A 14,568-nucleotide genomic window follows, 5' to 3' on the forward strand; every position below is an offset into this window, starting at 1 on the left:
ACCATTCAGGAGGGGGCTTCCCTGAGGCCAGCTCAGAGGACTGGGCCTAGGGACTGCTCCTCCGGGAGGGTGGATGGGGAAGGGGAGTGGGGAGGGTCTCCCCAAGGTTGAGTTGCCGTGGACCACAAGAGCAGACACAGGTGGGGCTGGGACTATTGACTGCTCAGATGTTTTGGTGGCTGTCCGGAGGGTCCCATGTGTCCCCCACCCCCACCCCTACTGTGGTGGATTCGAGGATGGCTTGAAGACAGCAGTCCTTCTAATAGTAGAGTTCCTGGTCCCACCAGCCTGGGAGAGAGAGAGAAAGGAGACTCAGTGCTGGGGGGATTTGGGGCGGGGCTGGGGTGGGGGGGAGCCAGGGGCTCAGAGGTTATAGCTCAGTGGTGGTTTGATATGGAGGGTCAAGGGCTCGGAGGTCAAGTACTGGAAATCAAAGGTCAGGGCCGCTGCTCTGAGAAAGTTTCAGCCCTCCATCCCCAGGTCCCCAGTCTCCACACTCACTCCCTGGGCAGCAGCGAACTCCAAGTTTCCGGATCTCATCATAGACGAAGATGAGGAGGCCAAAGGGCATGGGGACCAGCCACCACTGGAACCTGAGGCACAGGCGAGATGGCAAGGTCAAGGCTATCCCCAGGTCTGTGTCCTGCAGGCCCACCCCGATGCAGCTCACAGCCCCCTCACCGAATGGGCATGAAGTTGAAGATGTTGGGCATTCCGGGGCAGTAGCACAGGAAGCAGCCGATGCAGACCTGGAACACGATGGCGATCACCAGGATCCTGTTCCTGCAGGTGGGGCAGGATGGGAGAGGCTCAGACTGGCAGACACAGGACAAAGATAGGCCATGAGGAGTTGGGGACCGGATGGGAATCAGGGTACTGGGTCAGAGGAGGTCAGATAGCGGCAGCAGGGAGATGTTCTAAACATCGAACACTGGCATGGCCCGCGCCCCTCCAGCAGTGGACACCAACTCTGTCAGCATCACCCCGTTAGCTGATGAAACATAGACGGGCCAGTTGAGAGGCATGAGGTGGGAGCTATTGGCCAGCTATTGATAAGGAACGTTAGCACCTGCACCGGCACATCAGCACATCCAGTGCTGGGGTTTGCTGGCTGCAGTAAGCCCTGGTGAGGACCTGCTGGGAGTTGCAGCCAGGGCTCGGAGGGCAGGGTGGGGGCGGGGCTGGGGCCAGCTGGGGACACCTGAAGAAGCCCTGCTGGAAGGCAGAGAGGCGGCGTGTCTTGCGGATGAGGACGTCGGCAATCTGGCACATCTCGATGCTGATGAAGAACACGGTGTAACAGGTGTACTGCTGGTACAGGCGCTGCCCGAACGTCTGTGGGCCAGGAGAGAACACGAGCAGCCTGAACCCAGGCGGAGAGCCTCTGCAGGCAGCCGGGCCTGCGGGGCTTAGGGCCACGAACCCCTAAATACTCCTTTCCTTGCGTCAGAGGCTGGGGTGGGGGCAGAGGAGAGATGCAGGATCTGCCACGTTTTCAGGGCCCCAGAGTGCGGGGCCTAGAAACCTGGCCTAGCGCAGCTTGGCCGTCACTGCCTGGGCAAGCGGTAGGCCAGGCCAGTTGCTTTCATAATGAAAAGAGTGATGTAGAATGTCCCGGGCACCCGAAAGGAGGCACCTGGGAAAAGGGAATTCGAATCCTGAGGCAGGATTTTCAAAGTCCAGTGACTCCAGGACCCGGGCAGATGGCAAAAATGACCACAGTGGGCCAGATGGGCCTCTGAGGAACACGACACATGCCCTTTCAAAGGGGGTAGCCACTATTCAGTCCACTTCTTCAGTATAACTATTTTATACATATCAGTTAATTGTGTAAGGAACACTCACTATGCTCCAGGTCCCAAGTGTTTCGCATGTATTATCTCATTTAATCCTCCTAATAATCCTAAGAAGTGGATTGGTGGTATTCAGACTTCAACATACATCAGAATCCCCAGAAGAACTGGTTAAAACACAAGCCCCACCCCCAGAGTCTCTGATCCCAGAGGTCTGGGGGGGAAACTGAGAATCTACATTTCAAACAAGTTCCCAGGTAATGCTGCTGGTCTGGGGACCACACTGTGAAAATCACCGCGGTGAAAATCACTGAGATAATATCAGTATATTATTACGCTCTCCACTTTAGAGGTGGGCAAACTGAGGCACAGAGAGGCAAAATACCTTGCCCAGGGCCACACAGCTGTGAGGAGCAGTGGCAGACAATGAATCCAAGCAGTTTGGCTCTAAGATCTATATTCTTTTTGTTTGTTTGTTTTTTGCGGTAAACGGGCCTCTCACTGTTGTGGCCTCTCCCGTTGCGGAGCACAGGCTCTGGATGCACAGGCTCAGCAGCCATGGCTCACGGGCCCAGCCGCTCCGTGGCATGTGGGATCTTCCCGGACTGGGGCACGAACCTGTGTCCCCTGCATCAGCAGGCGGACTCTCAACCACTGCGCCACCAGGGATGCCCTAAGATCTATATTCTTAACCACGACAGTAAATGTTTAAGGGGAATATCCTGATCTGTCGCTCTGTAGAGCAAACTAAACACACCCGCTAGCCAGATCTAGCCTCTCTGCTCCAGACTTTCACTCAAGTCAGCCACACATGCAAATACTCTGTGTAAGTGATGCTGCGGGGAAAATAACAGAATGGGGGTGGGGGGTGGGGTGGGGGGGGTGGTACTGGCTCCACACCTGAGACGATGTGTTGCTGTCAGGGCAGAGAGGACCCATGTGCAGCTGGGGTCATCAGAAGCAGGAGTTCGGAGCTCAGGACAGTGGTGGGAAAGGCCCCTCACCCCAGAACTGGCAGAGAGCCTGGGTGTCTGGGAGGCTCTGGCTGAGCTCAGTCTCACGTGGAGGAATGAGTGTGGGCCACACTCAAGGTAGGTGGCATCCCATGAGTCACGGGACTCATGGGATGGGGCAGGGGCTCACCCACTCCTGGCCATAGCTGTCCTGCAGATCTTGTAGGTGGTGGTTCTCCCAGTATGGCCGGAGCCCCACACACAGCAAAGGGAACCAGCCCTCCTGGGCCATGGCCGTGAAGTAGTCAGTGAAGCCAGCAAATGACTGGATGGCACCTGGGAGAGAGGCAAGGAGGCACAGGGAGACACAGATGGAGACACAGACAGGGTCAGGGACACACACACAGAGACAGGAACACAGAAACAGTGGCATGGAGACAGACAAGAACACAGTGACAGACATGGAGAGACAGACACAGAGACAAGGACTCCAAGAGAGATTGACAGGGACACAAGAGACAGGACACAGAGAGAGGCAGGAACAGAGACACACCCAGAGAACCCAAAAAAGACAGGAGGCAGTGACCCAGAGACAGGGTCATGGAGAATGAGGCCTGGGACAGAGAAGGGACACTGGGGACCATAGAGACCATTGTGTGCAGACACAGACTCAGAGAATGACAGAGATCCAGGGTCAAATGCAGACACCAAGATCCAGAACAAGGCAGAGCCCCCGTTAGAGACTCCACGGCAGGCGAGCAGCCCTGCAGAGGAGCCCACGCCCCACCCTGGGGCACGCACCGATCTGGAAGTAGGAGTAGGCAGCCAGGGGCTCGTTGACCAATCGGTCACGCTTCGGGTTCCGTGGACGCAGGTGCATGATGTCACTCTCAGCCTTCTCGTACGCCAGGGACACAGAGGGGAACTGGCCAGGAGTGGAAGGAACTGGGGTTGATGGCTCGCCTGGGCCCCTGTCCCTGACTCTCTGGAGCCCCCCTCCCCGCTACAGTGGGCAGGGACAGAAGTGAGGTTAGGAGGCAGGACCCACGGTGACCACACAGCCACACCTGCCTGGACAGCCTGGGTCCAGCTGGCCCTTGTCAGGAATGTCAGCATATCCAGTCCACATGTGTGTGCCCATCTGTCTTGGTGTCCGCCTCCATCAGAACATCTGCATTATCTCTGCTATTGGGTGTTCTCTGTCTCTGCCTTTCTTGGCCCCCCTCCTCTCTGTCCTCCTCTCTGTCTGTTTCTTCTCTGGGGTCCTCTGGTCTTGGCCTGTTTCCCTGTTGCGCGCTCTTTCTCTCTTTCTGTCCCTTACTTTCTTCACTTCTTTGTCCCCATCTCCAGTCTCTTTCTCTGTGACTGTGCCCCTGCTTTTTTGTCTCTGTGTTCCTGTCTCTGTATCTCTCTTTGTCACCCTCTATCTCTGAATCTCTTCTGTCTCTCTGTGTACATGTGTCCTCCTCCCTGTCCCCCACCCCATCTGTTTGTGGACACAGAGTGGCAGCAGTGGCAGAGGTTCTGGGGTACCTGAATACCTGGGCTTGAATCCCTGCTGTGCCACTTATTAGCTGTGTGACCTGGGGCAAGCCGCTCAAGCTGTCTAAGCCTCAGTTAGCTCATCAGTAAAATGGGTATGATAAAGAAATAAAGCTCATCTCATAGAGTAGTTATGAGGACAAAGTTAAGTAATTAATGTGTGCCTGGCCCAGAGCAGACATTATGTAAGTGCTGTTGAATAAAGGTGTGACGTGGCCGTGCACCTGGCTGCATTTGTGGCTGGATCTGAGGATCTTTTCTGTCTCTCTGCCTTGGAGTCTATCTGATGCTGTTTATCTGTCCATGTCTGTTGAGGGATGTCTGTCTGTGATCCAAGTTTGGCCAGATATCCGTGTCTGTAAAATCTGTGTTTGTCTGAGTGTCCATATCTGAGTCCACGTGTGTCCATGAATCTGTCCTTGCCTATCTGAGTGTCCACCTATGTGTCCCCATCTGTAATTCTGTCCATGGCTACCTTCCTGCCTGCCTGTGTGTCCACATCTGGCTGTCTGGTATACACACATCTGTATCACTCTGAGTTCAAGACTTTCCGTGGTGGTCTCTTGTCCCTCACACCTGTCTGTGGGCATATGTCTCTGGGCACCGTGTGGGTGGGGGGCACTGGGGCATCACGTAGACTCACGATGTCGGTACAGAGTTCTATGAAGAGGATGGTGATGCACCCGAGGGGCAGGGGCACGCTGACGGTGATGTAAATAAGGTACGGCGTCAGTTCAGGGATGTTCTTGGTCAGCGTGTAGGCGATGGACTTTTTCAGGTTGTCAAAGATCAGTCGGCCTGTGGGAGTACAGCAGGCACCTCAGTCTCCTCAGAGCCCACGTCCTCCTGTGCCCACACCGCCTGCCCCCATCTCTGACCCAGCCCGGACCCTGCTCCACGCCTGTCACAATGGAGGCAAAGTTGTCATCCAGCAGGATCATGTCGGCCGCATTTTTAGCGGCATCCGAGCCGGCAATGCCCATGGCCACGCCAATGTCTGCCTTCTTCAGGGCCGGGGAGTCATTCACACCATCCCCCGTCACAGCCACGATTGCACCCTGCAGGCAGTGGGTACAGGTGGGAGGTTGGTCAGTGAGAGGGCAGCCCAGGGCCAGCCAAGCCCACCTGCTTGCCTTCATCAGCAGGGTCGCACCAGTCGCTGGCAGCTCTCCACAATCACCAGCTTCTGCTGGGGGCTGGTACGAGCAAACACCATCTCAGGGTGGGTACGCAGTGCCTCGACCAGCTCTGATGGGTCCATGTCCTTCAGCTGCATGCCATTGATCACACAGGCGCGGGCATCCCTAGGGAGGGAGGTGGGAGGGCATCGCTGGGGCCTCAGTCTGTGTGGGGTGTGGGAAGAACCACAAGGAAGGCTGAAGGGGGCTTACTTCCGGTTAACCTGCTCCACGGGCACACGGAGGCGGGAAGCGATGTCCTCCACTGTCTCACTGCCTTCTGAGATGATGCCCACACTGGCTGCAATGGCCTTGGCTGTGATGGGGTGGTCACCTGTCACCATGATCACCTGTAAGGGGAACCAGCAGACCCTTGACCCCTTCAGATTAACCCACTCTCCCTGTCCTCCCCAGTGGACATCCCCCAGCCCCAGCCATAGTGATTGGTTCAGAGATGAACAGGTGACCCAATCTGGTACAACTGTCAGAGAGGCATTCTTTTTTCGATGGGGTGGCTAAACAGGTGGGACGTTAGTTGGAGCTGCTGGAGGGTGGTCATCTTTGTCCACCACAATGGAGAACTGCTTGAGAATAAAGCCAGCAGAGAGAAAAGCAGAGCTGAGACGTGGAGAAAGGCAAGTTCCTAAAGACATTGAATTCCTGGATCCAGCTATACCTGAAGCTTCATTCCCCAGAACTTTTCAGTTCTTGAACCAATATATTCCTTTGTGGTTCAATCCATTTTCGGGTGCGTTTCTGTCACAGGGCCCCTCATCCCCAAATACTGCCATCCTCTGTTCTCACCCCTGCCTGGTCCTCTCCCCAGGGACATACCCGGATGCCTGCTGTGCGGCACTTGAGCACAGCATCAGGAACGGTGGCCCGGGGTGGGTCTATCATGGATACGAGTCCCGCAAAGCACAGGCCACTGGTTGGAAAGTTCATGTCCTCCACGTCGAAGGCATAGCCATGCGGGTAGTCCTTCTCACTCAGGTAGAGCTGGCAGAAGCCTGACCAGAAAACAGGGAAGTCAGAGAGGAGTCCTGGGTGAACCCTTTCATAGCAAGGCCAGGTGATGAGTGAAATCACCAGGTGCCTTGCACCAAGCACCTATGGATGCCTGACCCTGTGCTGAATCCTTCATTCACATTACAGTTAACCCTCTGTATCCACAGGTTCCACATCTGCAGACTTAACCAACTGTGGATCAAAACTATTCTGGGAAAAATTCCAGAATATTCCAAAAAGTAAAACTTGAATTTGCCACACACTGACAGCTACTTACATAGCATTTACATTGTATTAGCCATTATAAGTAATCTAGAGACGATTTTAAGTATATGGAAGGAAGTGCATAGGTTATATGCAAATACTCCACCATTTTACATAAGGGATTTGCACATCTGCAGATTTTGGTATCTGTCGGGTAAGGGTGTGGGGGAGTGTGGTGGGTGTCCTGGAACCAATCCCCATAGATACTGAGGGACAACTGTATCTGAATCCATCCCCACAACCGCTCTGTGAGGCTACTAGCATCCTCATCTTGCAAATGATGAAACAGGTTTAGAGAAGGGACGTTTCTTGCCAGAGGTCACACACCAAGTAAAGTGGAAGATCCAGAAATTGGACCACAGGTTTGTGCCTTCCGGAGTTGAGGCAGGGGTTAGAGAAGTTTAAGGAGTCGAGACAAAAATTGGCGGTGGGGGGAGGGAGGTCAAAGGGTCAAGAGGAGTACGCTGAAAGGCAGAGGTTAAAGAAAGCAAGGGCAGGTCATCAGCTGGGGCAAGAGCTGGGGAAAATCAAGGGATCACAGGTTGGGTCAGGATAGGTAAGACCCAGGTGAGAACAGGTTGGGAGAGGTTGGGTCAAGGTAGGCATTGAGGACAGGGTTCAGGACTGAGATAGGGAAAGTCAAAGCTGAGCGTGTAGACTGGGGCAGGTCAACTGTCAAGCAATGATGGGAAAGGTCAGGGTCAGGGCTGGGCCGGGAAGGTCGGGCGGGCTCCGTGCTAGCGCCTCCTCGCACGCGGGTTTAACCTCTACCCTGGCTTGGGGGTCTTACCCAGGACGCGTTCGCCCAGGCCTCCCAAGCTGAGGTAGGCAGTCTGGAAGGCCTCGCGCCATTGCTCATCCAGTGGCAGCTCCTGGCCCTTGATGAGGATGGAGCTACAGCGCTCCAGCACACGCTCTGGGGCCCCCTTCATTACAAGCACGTGCCTCGGGTCGCGCGGGTCCTCCAGGGTGTGGATGGACAACTGTGGGAGGAGGAGGAGGCGGTGTTGTGGGCGAGGTCAAGAGGGAGGGGCGGGGCTTGGGGAACGGCGGGGCTGACGGCGCCCAAGCGCTGCCGGAATAGCTCTGGGAAGGTCAGGCTGGGACCGAGGGTGAGGGGCTTGCTTGTTGGGCAGGTCCTTGGTAGAGGCTGAGGGTTGGGGCGGACCTAGGGGCCTAGTTAGGGGACTGGACGTGGGGAACGGGCAGAATTTGGGTCGGAGTTGGACTGGAGCGGGATTTGGACTAGGAGCTTCTCCCCACGGAGGGCCTGACAGGTGAGAGCGGGTGGAGCGCCCGGGACCTCGGTGAGGTTTGGCTGTGGGCGGGACGGGAGATGTGGGTGGGGTTTGGCTGTGGAGAGGGAGGGGACTGAGAGTGAAGCCCAGCCGCAGGCCAGTCCTGAATGTGGGTGGGGCCTGAAGTGGGCAGGGCTTGTTGTGGGCGGGACTGGACCGTGGGCGGGGCCGGCCGCGGTTGGTGCGCACCTGGAACTTGTTGGTGGAGTTGAAGGGGATCTCGCAGACTTTGGGGAAGCGCTCGCGGTAGCCCATGGCATTGCCTAGCGTCAGCTCCGAGAACTTGAGCAGCGCAGTCTCCGACGCGTCCCCGATCACGATGCGCTAGGAACGCAGGCCGGTGTCAGGAGCGCTCCCGGCTGCACCAGGAGGCTTCCGGGATCCCCTCCCCCGAGCGCCCCGGCTCTCACCTTGGGCACGGGCACTGCGTCCTGGCCCGACTTGAAGGCAGCACGATTACACAGGGTGAGAACGCGGCACAACGCCCGCCACGTCTCCGAGGACTGGTCAAACGTCTGCCCTGGAGGTCAGGCATCCAGGCTGGGGCCGCGAAGGAGCTCTCCCATACCAGAACCGAGCCCCGCCCCCCGGAATCAGGACTGGATCGCCGCCCCAGACCTGGGTGGGACCCAAACAACTCCTCATACCCCAGGACGGAGCTTTCTCTCCAGATTCCGTATCGTCTCCCATGAGACCCAATAAGTACCAAGCCCCTTCACAGACTTGCAGCTTAGTCCCCTCCCTAGACCCAGGACGCAGCCCTTCGCCTGATCAGATGGAGCCCCCTCTCCATTAATGCAAAGCCCTCCCCAGGCTCCCTTCAGTAACCGCAGAGCTCCCCACTAGGTCTCCACCATCTACCAGATCCTGCCCAGCTGCTGTCTCCTCCCACCCCCACACCTGACTGGTCTTCTGTAGTGTCAGCAGTGTGGATGTGGTTGTCGAACCACAGATGGGACACAGTCATGCGGTTCTGAGTGAGGGTCCCCGTCTTGTCAGAGCAGATCACTGACGTGGAGCCCAGTGTCTCCACTGCTTCCAAGTTCTTGACTACACAGTTCTTGCTGGCCAGCCGCTTGGCTGTCAGGGACAGGCAGACCTGGGGGAAGGGTGAGAAATGCAGGCTTGGGGACCAGGCCTTGCTCCCAGTGCCACTTCCCTCCTCTCCCGGCACCGGGGATCCTTTACCCTAGCCACAGTACTGCCTATGCAGCATCCCCCTGCAAAGAGTAGGCTTTTTCTTGCCTCCAAGCTTTCGTCCAGCCTGTGCTTTCCACTTGGGATGCCTCCCCAATCTGTCCACCAGATATACGTAGCCAGGCCCTGCTCTAAGCTGCCCTAGCTGAGATTCTATAATTTCTCTTACAGCACAATCAAAATGAGAAAACTAACATTTCCTGAGCCTCCCCTTGGGCTGGCCCTGGACTGAGTGCTGACTCTTGAAGGCTACCCACAGCCTTCAACACTGGACCTCAGCCGCCTCCTGTCAAAGCCCCTGCCCGTTCATCTCCGAGTCCTCAGCGTGTGGCACAGGACATGGCCCAGAGTAGCCCCGGTGGGTGTTTCCTGAATGGATGGGATAAGTGGAGAGATGGGGATGGGGGGGGGATGGGGGGGATGGATTGGGGTGAGGATGGATGGGGGAGGATGGATGACGGGAAGGTGGGTGGGTGGATGGGAGCAAAATGGATAGATGGACAGATAGGGAGAAGATGGAGGGAAGCCCGGATGAACGAACAGACAGATGGACAGGCCTCTCAGCTCACTGCACCGCTCTTCTGCTTCCCCAACTCACTGTGACAGTGGCCAGCAGCCCTTCAGGCACATAGGCTACCACAATGGCCATGAAGAATACCATGGCCCGCAGGAAGGTGTAGCCAATGCACATGGCCACTATGAAAAATGTGGCACCGAAGAGGATGGCCAGGCCTGCGATGATGTCCACAAAATGTTCAATTTCGATAGCGATGGGTGTCTTCTCATTTTCTACTCCTGAGGCCAGTGATGCGATGCGCCCGATGATGGTGCGGTCGCCAGTGCTCACCACCAGGCCCTGCGCGGTGCCTGCAGTGGGGCCAAGAGGGTGACTCAGCGCCGGGTGGGCAGCACTGGGGGCGCGCACAGTGGCGTGAACCAAAGGAGGGGCAGTCATGGAAGGCAGCGGGGGCAGCGTGACCTGGGAAGGGGTGGCAATAGTGGGAGCTAGAGAGGCGGTGTGACCCGAAGAGTTGGCAGTCACGCGATGTAGAGAGGCAGTGTGTCTCGGAAGGAAGCAGAAGGGGGCAGTGGAGGCAGTGTGGTCAGCTGGGCGGGTGGGTGGGGACCTCACGGACCCTCAAGGCACATGGTGGAGAAGAAGGCGATGTTGCGGGTCTCCAGGGGGCTCTCGTGCGTGCACTCGGGCGAGCGGGTCTGCGGCTCAGACTCTCCAGTCAGCGAGGAGTTGTCCACCTTGCAGCCCTGGGCCTGCAGGATGCGGATGTCGGCTGGCACTCGATCCCCCCCTTTCATCTCCACCAGGTCGCCCACCACCAGCTGATCTGCGTTGATCTGGAACTTGTCCCCGTCTCGGATCACCGTTGCTTGCTGTGGGGCAAGAGCACCAGAGGTGAGCAGGGTAGGGAATGGGGGTAGAAGTTGCTGCATGCGGTGGGGAGGTGGGGAGGTGAAAAGTGGGGAGAGGTGAGGACCTGTGGGGAGAGATGGAGGCCAGGGATGAAGGGCGGGCTGGGCCTGATGGGAGGGGCCACAGAGAGATGCCAGGAGACTGCCAGTGCCCCTGTGGAGACTTGGAACCTCAAGTGGCCAGGGGCTGGACACCCACCTGGGGCACAAGGTTCTTGAAGCTGGCGATGATGTTGGTGCTCTTAAACTCCTGATAGTAGCCGAAGCAGCCAGTGACCACAACCACAGCAATGAGGGCCAGGGCCAGGTATAGCTGGCGGAGGTGGAGAGGGGCTGGGTTATGACTCGGGGCTGGAAGCTCCCTGCCTGAGGCCACCTGCCTGCTCTCTGGTGCCCTGGTAGTTTTCCTCCAAGGTCACCTCAGTGGTTTTCCCCCACTCTACTAGGAAGCCTCAGGCACTATTTCCTGTGACCTGTGTCCCTGTCCCCATATTCTTCATATCCCACATTCAACTGCCCTGTATTCTCTGTGTCTTATGTCCCTGTGTCCATACATCCCATTTCCTCTGGCTCTGTGGCCCCATACCCTGTGACTTGTGCCCCATGTCACCATGCACCTTGGTGGTATGTGTTCCATTTTCCTGTGCCCCCCAAGTCTTGCGTTCCCCACAGTCCTCTGTCCCATGTTCCCGTGTCCTAAATTCCCTGTGTTCCAAGGTTCATATTCTGTGTTTTCATCGTCTGTGTGCCATCCTCTGTGTCCCCTATTCCAACAGTTCCTGTGCCCTCACATCCCCATTTCCACGTGTGCTGCAGATCTCATGCTTCGTTTTCTGTGTCCTCCATGACCAGTGTCCCATGTCTCAAATTCCAGGTGCCTATGTCCGATGTCTCCCCATGTCTATGTACTCTTGAGTCCCCATTCTGTGTCACATGTCCTAAGACTTTTCAAGCCTCTGTCCAATGTCACATGTCCCTACATCCCCATGTCCCTTGTCCTGACCCCGGTCATATATCCAATGTCCTCTTGTCCTCCATCTCACTATTCTCTATTTCTCTGTGCTCCCATGTCTAATATCTTATGTCTCACCATGTACTGTGTCCTGAGTCTTGTATCTCTTGTGTCCCCATGCCCTTGTGCCCATGTGTGAGTCCCAGTGTCCCCTGCGCCCTCTGTCCTTGGCCTGTCCCATGCCCTCTGTTTCCCAAGTCCCATATCTTAAGTGTTGCATGTCTATGTCTTTGTATCCCTGCCTATGTCCTCTATCTCTGTGACACAGTCTCTCCTGCATCCCCTGTGACCTATGTCCTTGGGTCTGTCTCATATCCCAATGTCCTTTGGCCCCCGTGACCCATGTCTTAGAGATGTTTTCCATCCCTCTATATCCCCATCATATGTCATTTGTGTTCTGAGTCCCATGCTCAATGTCCTCTGTCCCCCAGGTCCCTGTGTCCCATGTCTGGCCCCAGCACCTGCCACTCACATTGTCGTCCGTGGTGAGGTCGCCCTCGCTGGCCTGGATGGCAAAGGCAATGAGGCAGATGGCAGCGGCCACCCACATGAGGCACTGCAGACCACCCGCCAGCTGCCGGGCGAACTTGACATACTCGGGGGTGCCCCGCGGCGGCCTCAGGGCGTTGGGCCCGTCCCGCAGCAGCAGCTCGGCGGCCAGGCTGGCAGACAGGCCCTGGGGGCCGGAGAAGTGGGGTCTTGGTGGTCACTAAGGACTCTCCTCTCATCAATGAGAGCTCTCCTTCCCTGCCTCCCGCTCCCTGCCCCCCCCTTGCCTTGCGCCTCTTCCTTTCTTTCTCCGTCTTTGTTGCCGCCCCTCTCCCCATCCCTTCTTTGTGTCTCTCTCTTCTCTCCCACCTTTCTCTCAGTGTCTTTCTTCCTGCTGTTTCTGTCTCTCTTCTGTCTCTTTTTATCTGCTTCTCTTACCTTCTCTCTCTGTTTGGTCTGTTTGGCTCTTTCTAATGTGTTTCTCTCTCTCTCCCTCCCTCCCTCCCTCCCTTTTTCTTCCCCTCTCTCTCTCCCCTTCCCTCTCTCCCTCCCTCTCTCTCTCTCTCCCCCCTCTCTCTCCCCCCCACACTCTCTCTCTCCCCCCCACACTCTCTCTCTCCCCCTCCCTCTCCCCCTCTCTCTCTCCCTCCCCCCACCTCTCTCCCTCCCTCTCTCTCTCTCTCTCTCCCCCCTCCCCCCACACTCTCTCTCTCCCCTCCCTCCCTCCCTCTCTCTCCCCTCCCTCTCCCCCCTCTCTCTCCCTCCCCCCACCTCTCTCCCTCCCTCTCTCTCTCTCTCTCTCTCTCTCTCTCCCCCCCTCCCTCCCTCCCTCTCCCCCCACCCCCCGCGCCCCCAACCCCCGGCTCCTCTTCCCTATACCCACCCCTCCCTCTGCCCCAGCTCACCTTGGTCGCACTGGTCCGGTATTTCTGTTCCAGCTCGGGTACTGACAGCTGGTGGTCGTTCTGCATGGAGGAGGCACAACACTCACTGTCTCGCGGGTCCCCACGCCTCCCCTTGCCCAGCCCCGCCCCGCCCCCCACCCCACCAGGCCCCCTGGGGCCTCTGCTCACAATCTCCATCTCCTTCTTCATGTTCTCCAGCTTCTCCTTCCTCTTGCCCCCTCCACTGCCCGCCTTCTTCTTGCTCATCTTGGCTGCCATGTCCCCACTGGGACCAGGACCCAGCTCTACCTGGTACAGCTCGTAATTCTCCTGGGGGTTGGGAGACGGGGAAGGCATCAGGTCCCTCTGGAACCCCTGCCTCCAACCTCCACCCCCCGACCCCTGACCCTACTCACTGCCTTCCCCATGGTGCCCGGTGCAGCCGCCCTCCTTTGCCGGAGACGGAACCTGGGACCTGGACCAGCCCTGATATACCCAGGGAGAGAGGAGGTGGAGCAGGGCGGACCTGATTACAGCTGATCACGGGGCTCCTTGGGGTGACCTCCAGGCCCGGGCAGCTTGGGCATTCCCTACTGGGCTGCTCTACCTGCCCGGACCCCATCGCAACCTGTCACTGAGATCAGGGAACCACTGGGAATAGCTGTACTAACAAGAGGAATAGCAAACATACGGTGCTCATTATGTGCCTGGCACTGTGCTAAGGGCTTTCACATATTAATTTATTTAACCTCACAACTACCCTTTGAGGTGAGTGCCATTCTTACCCACTCCCCTTACAGATGGGGAGAGTGAGGCACGGAGGGGTGAAGTCACTTGCCCATGTCCCCAAGCTAGGACGTGGGAGGCAGGACGCAGAACCAGGCAGATTGGCTGCAGAGTGTCCTCTTCGAAGCCGAGCCAGACACCCGGAGGAGGGGTGGGGGGGGTGCTCACAGCAGTCGCTGTAATAGCTGTCAGTTCAGGGAGCACTTGCTCCGTGCTGGGTCTGCCCTGTGTGCTTTGCTTGAACGCTTCCTTAGCTCCTCACAACAGCCCTGCAAAGTTACGTTCTCTTATTAGCCCCCATTGTACAGATGGGGAAACTGAGGCACAGAGAGGTCAAGGACTTTGCCTAAGGTTGCGATGACTAAGTATCAGGGACAGGATTCCAGCCCAGGTTTGACCCCGGAGCCTGGCTCTCATATGGTACCATCAGTGAAAACACTCACACTTCACAGCAGCACTGCCAAACATGTGCCAGGTGCTACACATATGTGTTCTCATGGGTCCTTGCAAGAAACCCCTGTGAAGGCAGCACTATTATTCCCATTGTGCAGAGGGGGAAACTGAGGCTCAGAGGACCCCAGAGGCATGCCCCACTCCAGCTACAGCCATCACAGCCCTCAATCATTCCCCTGTCCCCACCCCAACCTGCCCAGGTGGGGAAACCACGGTGCAAAGTAGGGAAAGGACTTTTTGAACTTGGTGCTTAGTGCCAGGTTTGAGGTCTGGGAACCCCCTC

At 57.1% G+C, this 14,568-nt stretch overlaps 1 protein-coding gene across 1 annotated transcript; it reads right to left on the reverse strand.

Moving 5' to 3' along the window:
• Nucleotides 1-259: 259 nt before the first annotated feature.
• ATP4A (ATPase H+/K+ transporting subunit alpha) lies at nt 260-13,403 on the reverse strand (the record flags this gene model as incomplete). The annotated part of the gene is made up of 21 exons (XM_082862313.1): nt 260-288; nt 502-593; nt 682-783; nt 1,202-1,335; nt 2,937-3,082; nt 3,548-3,671; nt 4,932-5,086; nt 5,178-5,346; nt 5,442-5,592; nt 5,680-5,816; nt 6,301-6,476; nt 7,529-7,721; nt 8,226-8,360; nt 8,447-8,556; nt 8,937-9,135; nt 9,832-10,100; nt 10,370-10,622; nt 10,861-10,974; nt 12,146-12,349; nt 13,068-13,127; nt 13,236-13,403. The coding sequence occupies 21 exons, from the start codon at nt 13,401-13,403 to the stop codon at nt 260-262; spliced, it is 3,120 nt and encodes a 1,039-aa protein (XP_082718439.1).
• Nucleotides 13,404-14,568: the final 1,165 nt, after the last annotated feature.

The sequence above is a fragment of the Leucopleurus acutus genome (assembly GCF_964270905.1).
Source record: "Leucopleurus acutus genome assembly, chromosome: 20".
Classification (NCBI taxonomy): Eukaryota; Metazoa; Chordata; class Mammalia; order Artiodactyla; family Delphinidae; genus Leucopleurus; species Leucopleurus acutus.